At 38.7% G+C, this 18,801-nt stretch overlaps 1 protein-coding gene across 1 annotated transcript in view; it reads right to left on the bottom strand.

The window, feature by feature from the left end:
- Unc80 (unc-80 homolog, NALCN channel complex subunit) overlaps window positions 1-18,801 on the bottom strand; it is a 182,511-nt gene that overhangs the window by 75,772 nt on the left and 87,938 nt on the right. Inside the window, 5 exon segments of the mRNA XM_042679276.1 lie at window positions 480-661; window positions 4,995-5,133; window positions 7,239-7,346; window positions 15,136-15,336; window positions 17,431-17,531. Of these exon segments, the coding sequence (XP_042535210.1) occupies window positions 480-661; window positions 4,995-5,133; window positions 7,239-7,346; window positions 15,136-15,336; window positions 17,431-17,531 (731 nt within the window).

Raw genomic sequence — 18,801 nt, forward strand, 5'->3', positions numbered from 1 at the left:
AGTAGGATTTTTAAGGAGTATAGAAACTGATGATCTTAGTCTACATCCTGCAATCTCTCAGTCTGTGTGTGTGTGTGTGTGTGTGTGTGTGTGTGTGTGTGTGTATGAGCGTGTGTAGCTCTGGGGCTTAACTCAGGGTGGTGGGCACTCCATTGGCTTTTTTTTCCATTCAAGGCAGGCACTCTACCATTCAAGCCATGCCACTAATTCCAGCCTTGTGCTGGTTAATCAGAGATAAAGAGACTTACAGTCTTTTATGTTTGAGCTGACTTTGAAATGTGGTCCTCAGATCTCAACCTCATGAATAGCTACGATTACAAGCATGAGTCACTAGTGCCTGACTGTTTTTTTGCTTTTTGTTTGTATTTAGTTTGTATTTAGTTTGTATTTAGTTTGTATTTTGTTTGTATTTAACAAGCCTTGGGTTCATGTTTAGTCTAACCCAAAGTGGGGTTTTTATGTAACCTCCCATTCCTTACCTTGAAAATCTGCTGCGCTCCCTCTTCCATGCGGGGCCAGACCTGGTAACGGAATCTCCAGAGCGTGTGGAACTTGAGGACTGCATTCAGTCTCTGCACGGTCTCTGGGTGGTGGAACTCGGACATCAGCATGTCCGACACAGCCTCGGGGACCTTCACAGCACACAGCAGGAACATGGCAGCTACAGACAGACGGTAACTCATTAGCTACACGTGTGACGGTTTGGGTTGATTTCTGGGACTGAGGGAAGTGGGAACTTTTTCTACCTCCTAAAAATGACTCTTGAATGGTTATTAGCTAGGATTAGCCAGGCACCTAGCTGAGCAGAGCCAACATTGTTTTAGGCACTGGAAACCCATCATGGTCATTCTACTGATAGTCATCCAAGAGCTAGTGCAAAAGAAGCAATATCATGACCGTTCTGTAGTTATGCTCTAAGCAAAGCCTCCTTCAGCTCACTGTGAAAAGAAAATGCCAGTTTTGAAAACAAATAGAGAAAAAAATCACATTGTGAAATCTTTTTTTTTTTTAATATAGGGAAGGGCTAGTCTTCCCAGAGTGACCCAAAGATGGTAGATAAACCTGTTCTTAACATTCGTTATGTTAAAACCAAATCCCATGTTGTAGATTCTATTTAGAAACTGCTATACTTTTCCAGCAATAGGAGAGATTGAGAAGCCAAGAGAGATTTAGTAGACCATAATACTACTTTTTTAATTTTTGGAAAAGCCAGACATCAATAAGAAAAATACCAAAGCTACTGAATAATGAGACTATACAGCATTGAAAGATGAGTGGTACTGCTAACAACATCATCCATAGTCTCTCTCGTTCTCTTCTCCAGAGATGGCACAGGCCATTGTCCTAGAAGAATGGGTCGAGTCCTAACTCGCTTCCCTGATCTGAAATATTGGGCAAGCCTCTTAACTCCTATTGGCTTTCATTTCTTAGTAGTGAAATGCTGATAATGGTGGTGATATGATGATGATGATGATGATGATGATGATGATGATGATGATGATGATACCTGACTCAAAATTTGTTAGAATAAATTAAAATACTATATGAAACAATACTTTGTGAAGTTCATTTTACTTTCTAGAGGCAATGTCTTATAATGGAAGGGACATTTATAATGTGCAACCAGAAGATTTGAGTCTGAAGCTGGGTGCCAGGAGAAAATGGAGGAGGAGTAAGAGGAAGAAGAGGAAGAAAAGGAAAAGGAAGAGGTATAGGAGGATAAAGAGGAAGAGGAGGAGGAAGTGGAGGAGGAAGAGGAGGAAGGGGAGGAGGAGGAGAGAAAGAAAAGGAGGAGGAAGTGGAGGAGTAAAGGTGGAAGAGGAGAGGTAGAAGAGGAAGAGATCTAAGTCTGATTTTTCTGTCTCTCTAGTCTAAGTTGAGTAAATTTTGATAAGTACCCTGAACTGACTAAAGTTTGCTCATCTACAAAAGAGTTTATTCATTAAATAGCATGAATAATATCATTCTATAACATATGTAAGTTATACTAATCATTAGCTTTTGACAACTCTTTCCTTTAGCCTACTAACCATTTAAATCTCCACTTTCTAATTTTTTTCATTTTATCCATTTCAATTTTTAAAATGCCATGTCTACTTTTAAAAGAAGAGCTCCAAACTAATCTCTTTATAGGCACACTTGGAATACTCAGTAATCAGCAGATACAATGGTATTTTTATACTACTTGTTTCCTTTGAAACCTTCCATAACAATGTTCTTGGAGAATTACTCCCCTTAATTCTCATGGCTAGTGATGATAAAATTTCCACTTTTGGTGTGTGTGGGGGCTTTACTTGGCTTCCTGGTACTTTTTCTAGCCTTTTAAGTGGAGGGCAATGGTAATTGTAATAATAATTATCTTTTCTGTCTTCCTACTAATTCTCCTTCAGATAGCATATATCCAATTATTTTTACCTGTCACATTGATACATTCTCCAAACCGACTTCTGGCTGTGGCCTTTCTCTTTAGTGTTGGTATTATATGAAAATTACATGTCACCAACTCTTACTCATCCCAAAAATACAATTACCTTTTATTTTCTGGTATTGATGCTCAAACTGCATCCTTAGATTTTTGTTGTTGTTGGTCATGGGGCTTGAACTCTGGGCCTGGGTATTGTCTCTCAGCTCTTCAGCTCAAGTCTAGTGGGTCTACCACTTGAGTGGTTTTTGAGTGGTTTTTTGGAGATAAGAATCTCACAGACTTTTCCTGCCCAGGCTGGCTTTGAACTGTGATCCTCAGATCTCACTCAGCCTCCTGAGTAGCTGGGATTACAGGTAAGAGCCACTGGTGCCCAGCCCTTAGATTTTTTTTGAAACATGGTCTCTCTAGGTATCTCCAACTGGCCTTGAATTCACTTTGTAGCCCAAGTTTGCCCCAACCTTGAGGTACTTCCGCCTATTCTTCTCAACTCTTGGTACTACAGGCTTGGGCCACCATAACAATCACTACTTCCAAAAGCACAAACTCTTCCATTCACTGCTGCCACAGTAGATGTGACGATAACTTATAGTCTGTTTACAGCAGTACTCCTCAGCTCGGAGCCTAAACTAATTCTCCACAGTAATTGCAGACAGTCCACACCCCTCAGCCTGCTGTTCTGGTTGTATACTCAGATGATAGACAGCTGGTTCCTCTCTAAAATGACCCGAGTTGGCAAGTCAATGTCCTCAGCCTTTCAAAACAAGCTCTGAATATTTCCACACCCATGTGGGTTTTCCCACACTCATTTCTCTATTAAGTTGATTTCTGCCAGTTTTTAAAGCTCCATCAACCTGTTTATTAGAGTTTTCTCTCCCATAGAAGTTTCCCTGACTGTGTAAATGTGTCTATCCCTCAACTTCTGCAGTTTTCTCAGAGAAGCATAGAGAAAGAAAAACATGGCCTTAGAAAACACAAAGATATCTTAGAAAGATATTTGTTGCACTAATGCAGTAAAAGAATAAAAGGCTGATAGTGGCCCTGTAGCTCAAGTGGTAGAGCTGAGGGACAACGCCCAGGCCCAGAGTTCAAGCCCCACGACCGACAAAAAAAAAAAAAAAAAAACTATATAAAAGGCTGAAATCAACCTAAAGTTGCATTTAAACACCCTGATTAAGAAAAATATGATGTATTCACCTATTCAATGGAATATTTTGTAGCCATTAAGAAGAGTGAGAAGAAACTATAAACTGATATAAATACAGCCACTTATATATCAGCAAAAAAGTGCAAAGCTTTTACTATATGTCCCATTTGTGTTGCAATGAAAAGCTTTAATATAAGCCTACATACTTAGATGAATATATAAGCCATAGTGCACTCCAAAAGGATCTCTGAGAAACTTAAAACTTGTGCCTCTAAGGAAGGGAATGTGCAGTCTCAGGAATCAGGGTAAAAATTTAACTTTGTATATGCTTGCACTATTTGAATTTTTGTCACATGTGTTCAAATAATGACAGAAAAGTAGTCAATATAAAAGAAACAAAAATAAAGACCCCATAGTTTACATCTACCACTTTCTAGCTATGTTTCTTGGGCAAATCACTTAAATTTCAATAAATTTGTTTTGATATTGTATGGCAATTACTCATATGAGGTTTAAGAAAGTTAACAAAAGTAAATAGCAGTCAGACAAAATGGATGTTATCATTTGTGAAGTAGAGTAAAATATGGATGGTGGGGTAGTTATTCTAATTTGCTACCATCCTGCTAAAAAGATTGGATCTGAGATATCTCTTAAAGGGCCAGGTCCCTACTCATGGGAGGGGGCATTAAAACCTCTAGGAATTATTGTCTGACAACATTGCTTTGGTTGGGTCTAAGAGACACAATCTCTTCCTAGTTTTCCTATTTTCTCTTCCCACTTCTTAAAATTTGCTTTTAGTCAGAAGGGAGCAGTTCTGCTTTGCCATGTGCTGCCCACTACTGCTATCTGATACCCCCCAAAGAAGCTAATGGCTGGGTCTTCTAGATAATGGAATAGAATCTCCAAAGCCAAAGTAAATCATCTCCGTTTATAGATTGGTATCTCAGGTTTTTATTTTTTTTTGGGGGGGGGGGTCCAGTCATGGGGTCTGAATTCTGGGCCTGGGCGCTGTCCCTCAGCTCTTCAGCTCAAGGATAGCGCTCTAACACTTGAGTCACAGCGCCACTTCCGGCTTTTTTCTTTTTGCTTATGTGGTGCTGAGGAATCGAACCCAGGGCCTCAAACATGCAAGGCAAGCGCTCTACCACTGAGCCAACTTCCTAGCCTCAGGTTTTTGTTATAGCGGTGGGAAGCTGACTGACCTACATCCTGGTCAGAAAGATCTACTGCTTTTTGTGAACACCTACTAAATGGGAAGAAGCACTCCAAAACCTGGCTCTACTTTCCTAGAGTGCACACCTCCATCTAGAATTCTAGTGATGGCCACCAACATGACCAGGATCATAGATTAAAAACAAATACAGCGCTCTCTTACTTCAATACTGGGGTCAGTAATAGCAGTGGAACCTGGTGGTCTTTCCTCACCTGCTGCCCCAGCCATGTGCTCATCCATGCTGAGAAGGAGCTCCCAGGCAGCTGGCTGGATGTCTCCATACATCTCCTCTGTCAGAATCGGTGCTGCCTTGATGAGCAGAGACAAGGGAGCCGGTGACAAGCTCATCACCTGGCAAAAGATAAAAACCATGTTTTAAAATCTTTAGGATGCTGATTGCTTCTTGGAACTGAAGAGTCATGTCTCCCCTCTCAGGTGTCTTTAAGTGGCCTAAACATACTTTGTAAAATGGGAGCATATTTAGTTGACACAAATGTAAGCTTTATGTGTTCTTATTTGAAACAAATCAGAAAATGAAAGAATTGATCTCATAATGTTTTCAATCACAAAAACAGATTGGAAGCTGAGTACTGGTGTCACAGTCCTGTAATTCTGGCTACTCAGGAGACAGATCTAAGGATCCTGGTTAGAAGCTACCTCTAACAGACAAATCCTACAAACTCTTATCTCTTCTTAAATATAGCAAAGAGCCAGAAGTAGAGGTGTTGTTCAAGTGGTTAGAGCCTGAGCTGTGAGCAAAAAAGCCAAGGGAGAGAGTGAGGCCAGGAGTTCAAGCTTCAGACAAATACTCAACAGGAAAAAAAATACCTAACTTTAAACCACTAAAGGGATAAACTAGAATAAATACCACTCTACAAGGAAAGAAAGATGTCAGGAAACATAAATTTTCATTGAAGGGCTGGGAAGATGGCTCAGTGGTAGAGCGCTTGCCTGGGTTCAATTCCTCAGCACCACATAAGCAGAAAAAGCTGGAAGTGGTGCTGTGGCTCAAGTGGTAGAGTGCTAGCCTTGAGGTGAAGAGCTGAGGGACAGCGCCCAGGCCCAGAGTTTAGGCCCCACGACCAGACCCCAAATAAAAAAATTTTTCATTGAAATCTGGTGGACTTTTAAAAGGCTTATTTTTCCCAACCTATTGTTATATTTCCCTTGAAAATTATAATCAACCTCTAACTTACAAAGGAATCCATTTAGAAGGTTAGTTTTATAAGTCACTGTGAAGTCTGATGACATTTCTCTTTGAAACAACATTATATATGATGGTTATGATTCTAGATCCATCTACAAAATCCTTTCTATTCCATTTCTTCAGGCAAATAAGGTGATAAATATAGTTTCAAGATAAGTCATTGCTGGGCAACAGTGGCTCACTCCTTAGGAGACTGAGATCAGAGGACCATGGCTCAAAGCCAGCCCAAGCAAGAATGTCCACAAAACACATATTTCCAATTAGCCACCAAAAAGCCAAAACTGGAGGTGTCGTTCAAATGGCGTGGCACTTGAGCAAAAAGCTCAAGAAAGCTGGCTGCTATGGCTCATGCCTATAATCCTAGCTATTCAGGAGGTTAGGATCTGAGGATTGCAGTTCAAAGCCAGCTTGGGCAGGAAAGTCCTTGAGACTCTTATGTCCAATTAATCACCAGAAAACCTGGAAGTGAAGCTGTGGCTCAAAGTGGTAGAGCACCAGCCTTGAACTGAAGAGCTTAGGGAAAGTGCCTGGGCCCTGAGTTCAAGCACAGGTATCAGCACACACACACACACAGGCACACAGACACACAGACACACAGACACAGACACAGACACACACAGACACACACACACACACACACACACACACACACACACACACACACCCCACACACCAGGTAAGTCGTCATTTAAAATACATTCCAGAAGAACATGAGTTTTCTTTTTCTGGGGTGAAGGTACTATGATTCAGAGCTTAGGCTATAGCAACTATATGATGTATCATGCACTTAGTAAGTAGGTAAATGTGCTTTTTAAATTTAATTCTTGTAATAATCCATTGAGATAAGGCTGCATTATAAAAATTTCCTATTTTATAGTTGAGGAGACTAAGACTGAGAGAAATTAAATAACTTTCCCATGTCCCAGAGAAGCAGATTTGGGATTAAAATCCAGACTCATCCCAGGACCTATGAGTATTATCATCACCCTGGAAAATTAGCTTCACAGGAGTTGGGGTAAGGACAGGTGTGACTATAGCCCATCTCTCCAGGCCTTGTCTGCAGCTGCTGCCTACTCAACAACATGATTTTTCCCCCCTGCATACTAGGTAGCACTCTAGCTAGCCAGCCAATGGGATCTTTTGGCAACACTACCCATTTGTCTGATGTGTATCAAACACAAGCAGATAGGTTGTCTGCAGCCTCTTCTCTGTCAGTGCTTGAGGAAGGTTTCTGATCTAAGTGCCATACCTGAAGCCGGATATACTTCAACATTCCAGAGTCCTTTTTCCCTTCCAGGTTGGCATCGGAAACTCTCTTCTTCAGTGAAGGTGTCCTGAGACATGATTTATCTGAGCACTGCAAAGAAGATGAGCTATGTGATAAAGATGTTGTATCTTCTCAAAAACAAAACAAAAACAAACCACACACAGCAGGAATAATTTAAGGCAATATTGTAGGTCCTTACTTTTTAAAGTCTGAAAAGGGTAGTGAATTTTGTAATGTTAAGAGAACTTCAAAAAAAATTAGTAACAAACTTGTCTTTTACATTTGCAGGAATAGAGACTCAGAGAGGTGGAGTACCTGCAACTTCTTAGCAGAAGAAGGAAAAGGCCAGGATTTCCTGATTTCCATTTCAGGGGTAATTGTATTACAAACGGTGAGAAATACAAGTGTATTAAAATGTTAAGTGTTGAAATTTGAGCAGGCAGTGTCCCTTCTGGGCTAATATGTTGAATACTTGGCGTCAAGCTAGTGGCACTATTTTGGGAGGTTCTGGAAACTTCACGAGGTGGTGCCTAATTGGAGGAAATAGGTCATTGGTGTCTTGTCCCTGCCTTGCTCTCTCTACTTCCTGCCCCGCATGAAGTAAACAGCTCCTCCTTCTGCCTGTCAACATACACCTGGGACAAGTAACCTTGGCTGAATGTTCTGAAACCATGAGCCTAAACACGTTTCCTCTTTTAGGTTGTTCTTTCATATATTTGTTTTTGGTCAGCGATATGTAAAAGTAGCAGATTAAGTCAGATAAAATCTACTCTAAGCAATATAGGTCTAAAAAGTAAACGTTAAATCCTTTGGGCACAGGAGAAAGGAACTATTTAAAACAGAAGTGTTAGGATGTAACAGGTCAAAGAGAATAACTATCAAGGAAGTAAGAGCTGAAAGCATTCACCATCCAGAACTGAGTCTTAGAGGTAAACTGATTTCTTCTAAAAAAACAAAACATAACATCTTTAGGAGGTTGCAATTTTTCTTTCAACTTGTGTCCTCAACCTGAGTCCAAGAATAAGCCTGACTCATCTGCATAAACATGGAGAAGACAATTCCTTCCCTTGACTCCTGAACTGCCAAAGAATGGAGTGAGTAGAGCAGCAGGGAGAAAGACAGGCTCCTGGGGACAAGCCTTTATTTTTCTTGAGTTCTGATTCCTCCTTATTTTACACTCAAGGCTGTGCACAGAATAAAGCACAGAATAATTGCACAGAATAAAGCTCCTTTGTTTCTCCAGGGCCATATCAATGAGACATTTTCTCCCTTTGTGCCAATGGAAACAAACTGAACTTACCAAGATTTTTTTGGTTAGACCTTCACCTCCAGTGTTACAGAAGAAGATTACTTTGAAAGAAAAGGTAAATCTAAAAGTACATTCGTGTTCTAAGAAAGTCTTTTGAAACATTAAGAAAAACACCCTAAATAATGCATCTGTTATGTGGCTGGTATAGATCCAATTTTTTAAATGAACCTACTTGGAAACAAGGAAATAAGAGAACTTACTGTGTTCTCTAAAGAAAAACTAACACAGAAGTACATAATTGGGAGTACTTGAAGAGAAAAATACTGTATTGTTTTATTTTCTTTTTCTTCTTTCTAGTAAACATAAAAGTAATGTACAGAATAAATAGCAAAACCATTTCATATAATTTGAGAACTACTCAAAATCATATGCAGTAAATCTGCCATATAATAGAGAGTGTAGCTCTTTAGAAAGAGCTAAGACATTTAAAAATTGGTATACATGCTCTTATTCTTTCTATTTCATTTCTATTTTTCTCCTCTTAGCAAAGTGTGATGATGGTCTCTATATGACTTATATAAAGTTAAAAGTTTAAAATATTTTTAAACTTTTTAAAATTTTAAAATATTTTTTCAAGTCTTTACAATGATCTTGAATTTCATTTTCTCAATTTTTGCAATTTCTTTTCTTCTCTGTCTTTTTGCTAGACATTTCATGACTTTCAGACTTATGCATGAACACTGCTTCTTGATTAAATTATAGAAATTTTATTTCTATAGCTTATAGAAAAATACTCAGAAAATGCTCAGTTTAGGAGGAAAATGGATGTGCAATTATTTAGCCCATGATGTGTTAGAAATATAGGACTGTGTTTAACTGTGCCTGCTAGGAACAGATGGTATAAATCAAACATGTATGTCAGCTGTTTAGTAGCCTGGGCTATTTTCTAAGGAATTATGGTGTATTCTTGTAGCTTCAATAATTAAAGTGCTTATTTTAGTAAGCAGAGAAGGGGATTGGAAGACCATCATCTCACAGTGGTAGGCTAGTCACAATGTTTGAGTGAATTTGTTATATTTTCCATATAGACATCAGAGGTAGGAGCATGTGTGATGGGCACGCCTTCACTAGAGTGACCACTAAAGCAGTCCAAAGAAACTGCAGTTAGTCACTTTTTTGTTTGGTAACTTGATATAAAACTGGAGTCAGCGGGATCTAGACACTGAGTGTAATTGAAAGCTATTTCTAGTGGCAACACTATTAGCGTTCTTTAAAAAGTTAGGAATTTCACTTGACTGTGAGATGCACACGAATGGTTGACATTATACAATAAACTAGAATCCACAGGAAGACCTAAAACCAATTGCCTAAGGAAAAAAATAGAAGAAGAAGTAGAAGAAGATTGCATCCATTGTCTTGGTAGTTCTACCATGGAAGCTTCAAATAAGGAGCCCCCAGATCTGTTGGTGATATGAGGAATGGTTCCTGACAGATGATACAGAATGTAGGTTAGTATCATTTTCTTTGACACATTTAGATGAATCCATCATAGTTGACTTGACTTCTCATCTTGACTACTATTGATTGCAATTCAAAAAGTTGCTCTTCTTTGCTAAGGATTTTTTACTTGTGTTTGAGTCAAAAAGAATGTTATCCAATTCATGTCCTAGGGCATGCAGGACATTTAGTGGTTTTTAGTGGCTTTTAGAATGAGAAAAATGATGTAATCATGGGAATTTAGTCTAAGTATAAATTAAAACAAGGGAAGAAGCAGAGATGAGAAACTCTTAAGTGTTGTTATGAATTTCTTGGCAGTTGTCGCTGTTTCTTTCTATACCTGGCTTTACATGATTCTGCTATGTTCTCTGAAAGCCCTCCTGCTCCTTTCAGCAAAGTTGCTGACTGCTAGTTAATCATTTCAGGTAAAATTTTTATTCAATCAATTAATAATTCAAGAATGCTTTTGAATTAGGCATACACCAGAAACTGGAGGGACAAATCACTCATGATGCTTGCTGTTCTTGTCTATCCTTAGGAGACATGGATAACAAACAAGCACACAAATAAAAAAGACAAGGTATAAATAAAACAAATTTAAAAATTAAAATAAAAAATATGCCTTGGGGGTGGTACGGGGGGGGTAAAGGAATGGAGGAAGAAAGGGTAAGCAAATATAGTCATTATATTTAATGCAGATTATGTAAAAATGAACTATATAACTTGAGGGTAGGGATGAGAGGGAGAAAATGAGGAGAATGAAAGAAGAGGTAACAGTGACCAATGAGCATTGTATTCATAATGTAACACATGGGATTGTAACTCTTTTGTATAATTACATAGATAATAATAAAAATGAAATGAAATAAAAAAGAGGCATATGGGATGAATCAGTGTGGAGATAACAAGAAATTCAACACTTGGGAAAGTTTCCATCTGCCTACTGGGCTCTCTAAGGAAATGAAGATTTCTAAGAAGGAAGTCATGTCAATACCAGGGTAGCATTTCCTAAAGGGGACTCTACAGACTTTGTGCTTCATGCAAATTTGGCACATGAATTATGTATATACACTATGAATTATGTATGTTTCATTCTGGCCTCAGAAATGAAGACTCAGGATTTGGTCTTAGTCTCACAGTATGTCTGAATCTTTAGAAAAATATGTCAGCTCTGCAGGAAATTAGTTGACCTCTGGACATTTGCATTGTCTTTCAATCTATGCTTTTTGCAACTGAGAGGAAAAGGAAAATGTTTTAATTACACATTTGTTACTACTCTTGATCTTAGCCTAGAAGTAAAAATGTGATTTTTTAAAAAAAATTAAAGGCTGGGTATTGAACCCTTAGCCTGTGCCTGCTAAGTGAATGTTCTACCTCTGAGCTACATCTTCAACCTTCACCAAGCATTATTGGACATAGTTGCTATTAAGAACATATAATTACAGAAGGTATAAATACAGAAGGAAAAATAAATAAAAGTTCTTTGGTGAAGGAAACAAATACACATAGAATGATAATTCATATACATAAAAAGGCACACAAGTTTGGAAGAGCATCAAATAAACTAGAAGGATGAAGAGTGGCACAGTGAATTCCTGAAATATTGATTAGCAGGTTGATAGATAGGTTACAAAATGTACAGGCTGCCACAAATATATATTGCCATAAAAACCAATTAAAGGACAATGGAATACCAATTGCTCATAGTTGATTCTAGTCAGACCCCAGCCTTTTTCTGTTTTCACTTTGGCTCTGGAAACATGAGCACTGTTCATGTACGTGACAGATTCAGAGAAACAAATGGAAAACATCGTGAGGGGGGGGAAAAGGGCTTGAAAGGAAATTACTATTTTGGAAATATAATGTCTGTTGTATGCCCAATATGTCCTTTCAACTCTACCAGCATGAGTAATTTAAATGTGGTTCGGTTAGAAGACATTTCTCCTGTTTCAGTTTCTCTTCAGAAGTGTTAGCAAAAAGGAAGAGTCCCAGGTCTTTCCTGCCACTTCATGCCAGTGTTCTGGGAGAGCCAGAGATAGAAGGTGGCCCACAAACCATCCACTCACTCCTTCTATTCTTATTGTTTTTTTTTGCCATTGGGGAGCACTCTATTAAAATATAATGCAGACTACAAAATTTGTAAGATTCCCTTGGTTCTCACGGAGTACATAATTAAGAGATGGAAGTTGCTTGCCAACATCTACAGGCTTCTCATGGCCCTGCTTGGTCCCATCTCTATAACTTCATCAGGTACCATAGCCTTCCATGCTATCACACAAAAGAGGTCCTTTGTACTTTTCTCTAAGGTTAGAAAGCTCTGTATCCAACTAACACCTATTCATTCTTTCATCACATGTCTTCTATCACTTTATTTGAAGGCTGTCTTAACATTTTCTTAACAAATGTGCTTCAAGGAGATTTATTTGATGAGCATCTGCATCTCAAATGAGATGTACATGTGTCATGTAAAGGTAGGGACTGTATCTCTTTTACCCATTATTATACCCAGCACAAAGTACCAACTTAGCACAGTTTGTAGTTTCTGCAAAATTCTGTTGCATAGATGAGTGGATAAATGAATGAGTGAATGAATGAAAAGTGAGAAAAGTAGAAGTAAAATACCATTCTAATTTAGATGAAAAACCAAGGAAGGAAAATAGCACTTATTATCCCTTTGCAATGCAATCTGTGCTTAACATTCAACACTAGGAACATTAGAAAAGGTTTTGAGGAAGAAATGATATTTGAGTTGGATCTCAAAAGCATTTGGGATTGGCCAATTTTAGATTGGAAATGAAGGTATAGCTTGAGCAACGGTAAGACAGTGAGAATTTTAGAATGTATATAGAAACAAGGAATAATAATATTATGTATTTTTGAAACTTTCAACTTACATGGTTTTCTTTTAAGCTATGTGTGTTTCTGTATGGTGAGAAGTTTAAATTAAAATAGGTTTTCTTAGAATGTAGCAACATTTGCATTTGAATTCTATATTGTATATGGACTACATACATTAACACAAATTTTTTTCTATGCCATGATTTGGTAGGCTGTGCAGTTCATTGTAATCTGCATTGATTTATTCTTCACTTTCATGAGACTTAGATTTGTATAATTTGGATAACATGACATGTAAAACAGTTTAGTTAAAAAAACCCTGACTTCAATATTCCATATCTCTAAGTTGAAGTCTAGCTGAATATGTCATAGAGGTGAAGTATGGACAATCCATCTCTCTGAGCCTCATTTTTTTTCACCTGTAAAATGAGGAGGATATGTTCCTCTTGCACAAGATTTGTGAGAATAAAAAATGGTGTCTAGGATTATGTCTGTAATCCTAGCAATTAAGGAGGCTGAGCTCTGAGGATTGTGGTTCAAAGCCAGTCCAGGAAAAGTCCATGAGACTCATCTCCAATTAACTGCTAAAAAGTAGGAAGTAGAAATGTGGCTCAAGTGGTAGAGTAATAGCCTTTACAAAATAGGTTAGGGATAGTGCCTAGACTCTCAGTTCAAGCCCCAGACAGGTACAAAAATATGTAAATAAGTAAAAAAATGAAAAAGGCACAGTGATATGTATATATCGTGTGCCCTCACCCATACGTTTAGAAAAAAATACTAAAAAAGCATTTTCCAAAAGCTAATACAGTAGTCCTTTGTGATAACTACTTCTAAAAAAAAAATTTAGAATCTCTTATATTAGCCAAAATTCTCCAATGAACATGAATTGCTTTCCTAATAAAAATTTTAATTAAAAATCTCTTTGTGAATGCTAAACTATTACACATTGCTACACAACTCAATTGCATTTTTGCTTTTATTGCTCCTATTCTCAAACTCTTCAGGATATATGTTATTGTTCACTTAGCCCAAATGTGGCTTACAAACTCCTTAGTAGAAAGATATTTTATTCCTACTTTTTTGGGGGGGTGGGGGTTAGCTGGCTTTACACTATGCCAACATCAGGCCCATAATGAATGATTGTTGAAATGAATAGGTGGCAGGTAAAAATCTCTTTGCAAAACCATTTGAGAAAAGTGGCTGCCAGCTGGACGCCAGTGGCTCATGTCTGTAATCCTAGCTACTCAGGAGGCTGAGATCTGAGGATCATGGTTTAAAGCCAACCCGAGGAGGAAGGTCTGTGAGATTCTTATCTCCAATTAACCACCAGAAAACCAGAAGTGGTGCTGTGGCTCAAATGGTAGAGTGCTTGCTTTGAACTGAAGAGTTCAGGGACAGCGCCCAGGCCCAGAGTTCAAGCTCCATGACTGACAAGAAAAAAAAAAAAAAAAAAAAAAAAGCAGTTGCAGAAGCAGCTCACAGCCAAGCAAGCTAATGCCTGCTCAGGGGCAGGTGGGTAACTCAAGGCTTTCCTAGCAGGGATGCAGCTGCCCTTGTTATTTTCTTCCTCCTGCCAGTTCAGCTGCTCAGGGTAGTTGTCAAGAAAGGGATACTGAATGCATGAGAAACACCAGTTTCTTAAAGGAGTTTCTCTTCATCTGAATGGACCTCATTTAGTCTTATTGCCTATGGACAGTAAGACCTTTTACTGTTGGTTTCATAATACACAATTATACTAGCTTATTGTAACAAATTACCACAAACTTCAGTTTGTGGAGGTCAAAAGTCTAAAGGGGATTGGCTGGCTGGCTTCCTTCTGCAAGCTCTTTGTCCTGTGTTTTCCATCTTCTAGAAGCTGGCTGCACATTCTGACCTCTGTGGTACTCTCTCCTCTCCCTCTGTGATCATCTCATCTCTGCCAGATTACATTGAACCCATGTAGATAATTTGTAACTGTTCTCCCCATTTAAAAACTTCCTAATCACACCAGCAAAATCTCCTTTGTCATGTGAATTAAAGTATTCCCCAGTTCCAGGGAAGCTATTTTGTCTACCATACTAACCTACTTTTCACCACTACCTGTTTGTACTCCTATTTTGTCCATGACAATCTAGGAAAAAATAGGTTTACTCATGAACATGAATACTTTTTGTCACTTCTGTCTTTGCTCAGAAGTAAAACCTACAGTGTGGTTTTTGCTGTTGCAGCCGCATAAAAGTTTTTGTTCCTAGGAAAGACGGTTGGGAATCTCCTGCTTTCTATCACAGGAATACTATCCAGTAGGCATTCACTCACCTCTTTCTGTTTCTTGCCCCTCAAAGCCACATTACTGACATTATTGCTTTCCCGCAGGGAGTCCACACTGTCTCCGTAGAGCAGTTTAATGGCCCTGACCAGCCGGGCACAAGAGCGGCTGTGGTGCAGGTAGCAGTGTGGATGGCAGTAGTCAACATGTGTGCAGATGAAACTTTGCTGATTGCATAGCAAGATCATCACCTAGAATACAAACACTTGTGAGACTTAACCAGACACCAAGGATACAGGCAAACTGAACATTTATATGGCACAGAAGATGGAACATTAGAAAGTCTGCTTCCCTAGTGGGGTCTGGAAACCTCCATGACTCAACAACCCACAAAAGAACAGAGCTACAAGTCTGTCAACTTAGCCTTTGTTCTCCTACCATAATTCTTGATGAAAGGTTCACTTTGAAACAATGAAAGGTTAAGAGATCTTCAGACACTCAACATAATTATTTTGGAGTTTACAGTTTCTAAGTGCTTTCAAATGGAGAGTCCAAACTACCACCTTGCCTGACTCTCAGCTCTTATGTGATGACAGGTGTCAGATGGAAGAGGCTAGACTGATGAGACATGTGATCTCAGAGGATCTGGCTGACCTTTGACAAGTTCTGGGAGGCCTAGAGCTCTAATACACTTGGAACTTGAAAATATGTCTGCAACTTTCACTCTCATGAGTAACTTGAACTATAACTTGAACCTCACTGTAGAGATTCATGCATACTCCCTGTCATCTGATAGTTTTTTCCTCTGGCTTTTAGGCCATTCTAAGTTGTGTCTCATAGTTTTATCCAGCTCAAATACTTTCATCTTCTAGCATTCCCCATTCAGTGACTTTAAAAAATAAGATGGTTTTAAGATATGAAATGAAGGACCTTCAGTTTTGTAACATATTTTTAATTCTGCAGGTTAAACCCAATTCACACGTTAAGCATGAGTCAGCTGTATTCCTAGATCCTGAGTTTGTAACATTTAGTCTCCTAAAATGGCAATAGCATACTTAGAGTCGACATTAGTTAAATATTCATTGAACGACCTTCTTGATGCTTTGTTCTTCATGAAACTCACTCCTTCACTGACAACCTGTGAGGGACTATGAGTCATATTTATTGGCAAACACAGAGCAAGTGACCAAGGGAAAATAAAACCAGGTAGGGCAAACACTCATTTCCTTAGAAACAAGGGTTCTGTTTTATTCTGAGATGAAGACTGACAATCAACACCATATCCTGTCAAATGGACTAACAGTATTCTATACCCTACAAAGTTTCTAACAAATGTAAGTGCTGTTTTAGCAGAATAACCAGCTCTCACAAGATTCACTGCATATCCCCTCATTTTCTTCTTAATCCTGCCATGAAGCAGGGGTGCACACAAGCACTAGAGGGTTCCCTATTGTTCTCAAATCTGGCAGATTGAGAGAAAAAAACCATGGAAACTTACCAAAAGGCAAACAAAACAAGTAGATATGCAAATAGATGACTAGATTTGTCTCAGGAAATTCTCATTCAGTAATTCTGGGTAGAAGTACCCTAGAAACCTGTAATTTTGCAAGTCGGCTGCCTGGTATCTCTTTGATAGGATCTTCAGTGATCCACAACTTCTGGCAATTGTGCCTTTATGACAAAGGTGATGGCTGGCCTTTCTGACTAGATTACAGAAGATTTTGACTTCTCTTGTTAGCAACCCTCTGGCTCCCTTTGTGAAAGCAAGTTGTCATGTTGCCGGGCCATGTGGTAACTGACCAACTGTCATCTAGGAACTAAAATATTCAACCCAAAAGATTTTTCAAGAACTGGGATTTTGCTAACAAGCGTGTGACTCGGAAGTAAACCCTTTCCCAGTCAGGACTTCAGAGAACATCGTAGTCCCAGATTCTACTTTCATTGCAGCCCTGTGAAAGATCCTGAAGCAGAGGAGCCAAATAACTGGTGCTAGGACTCCTGACCCACAGAAACTCTAATGTAAATACAGTGGCTTTAGGCAACTATTTGTGGTAATTTGCTATATGGCAACAGAGAGTAAATAAGCTTCTTTCACAACCAGGATGAAGCAGCTAATAGCTACTGTTGAATGTCCAGGAAAACCAAGCAAAATACTACACATGCATACACGTTTACAAACACATGTATACATGTAAATTTACATAGACTTGGATATATGTTTTTGAATGTATATAATATATTCCAGTAAATATTAATCTGATATTTTCTCTTAGCTCTCCATCCATGAATCTTCCCCAACACCAAGAGAAATTGATGCTAAGGCTTTCTCTGTGATTCCTACTTACATGAAGCCAGGACATGTTCCTGTGGTAATTCTCCTCAGTGCCGGCATTACTCATTCCCTCTGGCTCAATGCTGGGCTCACTTGCACTCCAAGGACTCCCTTCTTCAAAAGAAAATACCAAGAAAGGTTTTGATCTTCAGTCTCCCCAGAAAGCATATTGGTACTGTATTGTCCATGCTTTTGAATCCTAGGGCAGACTACCTGGGCATAGCACTTTATTAGAGAAATAGTAATAGAAGCTGTTCCTTTCACTGCCAGCTTAGTTGGCAGATTCAAAAACATTGATGATCTCTGTTATGGTGGCTTCCATTCTGAGAGATGGGAGCAGAGGAGAAAAAAAACCCAACAGAGTCAAGTTCTAGAATTGCTTGGATACACCATTTAAAGGATGAGTGTATTGAAATACATTTCAAAGGACCCAGACCTGACAGTTGTGTTTGGGGGGAATACAAAACAGGCTTCACAGTGTGCTGCTGTCTCCACTGGGCTGTAAACACCAGGCTTTGCTAGGGCAGCTTCCCAAAGATGGGAGAGTGCCTTGGAAAAACGAAGGGAACTTGAAGATCACAATGGTTAGCTGTAGACAACTCCTGTGTCCTCTCTATGGGAAAGTAGAGGAGATTGCTTTTAAAAATTCAGCACTTAGTGTATTACATAAAGCTTTACCCTCAAATTGCAAAGCTTTTATGGATCTTTTAAATAACGAAGCGATGGCTTTAGCCTGGCCACTTTGATCCTACTGGGCAGGATAAATTGATCAAATCAAACCATCAATTGTAACAGCTTTCCCCCAAACTAATGGATGATAATGTTTTAGTATCAACCCTGTAACAACAGAAGTCACGTTTTTTAAATCCTATTGTCTCCTTGAAACATAAGCTGAATCTTAACTAATGCATAAATTAGCTATTTTCAAAGGCAAGAGTGGGCGGAGGTAGAAACATTTACTATTTTAAACTTCCTTCAATTAGATCTATTCAGTTTCTATTTCAGTCAACTCTATGGATCATTTATCCACATTTCTTGCTGACTTGAAACTAGAAACTGTATGATGAAGAGAATGAGCTTCAACTTCTACCTAATAGCTCAAGCTAGGCTCAAACTAGCCTGTTTAATCTTCTTGTCTGTTAAGATGCTAATCAGGCTGATATTCTGTAGGAACAAAGTTTTAGTCTCTTTAGGTCTGAAGTCTCTTTAGATCCTGTAGGGACAATCCACAAGTCTAGTGCTTTATTTATTTTTTTATGTGTTTAATACATTTTACAGCCATCCTTAATTTACCCTTGGAACATTTCTACTTAGGTAAGTTAGAAGTAAGTAGAATTTTTCCCATTGGATGACGGGAGAGAGCACATCCCTGGGAGGTAACTTG

This window comes from Dipodomys spectabilis, unplaced genomic scaffold, assembly GCF_019054845.1.
Source record: "Dipodomys spectabilis isolate Male_0828 unplaced genomic scaffold, ASM1905484v1 ptg000051l, whole genome shotgun sequence".
NCBI lineage: Eukaryota > Metazoa > Chordata > Mammalia > Rodentia > Heteromyidae > Dipodomys > Dipodomys spectabilis.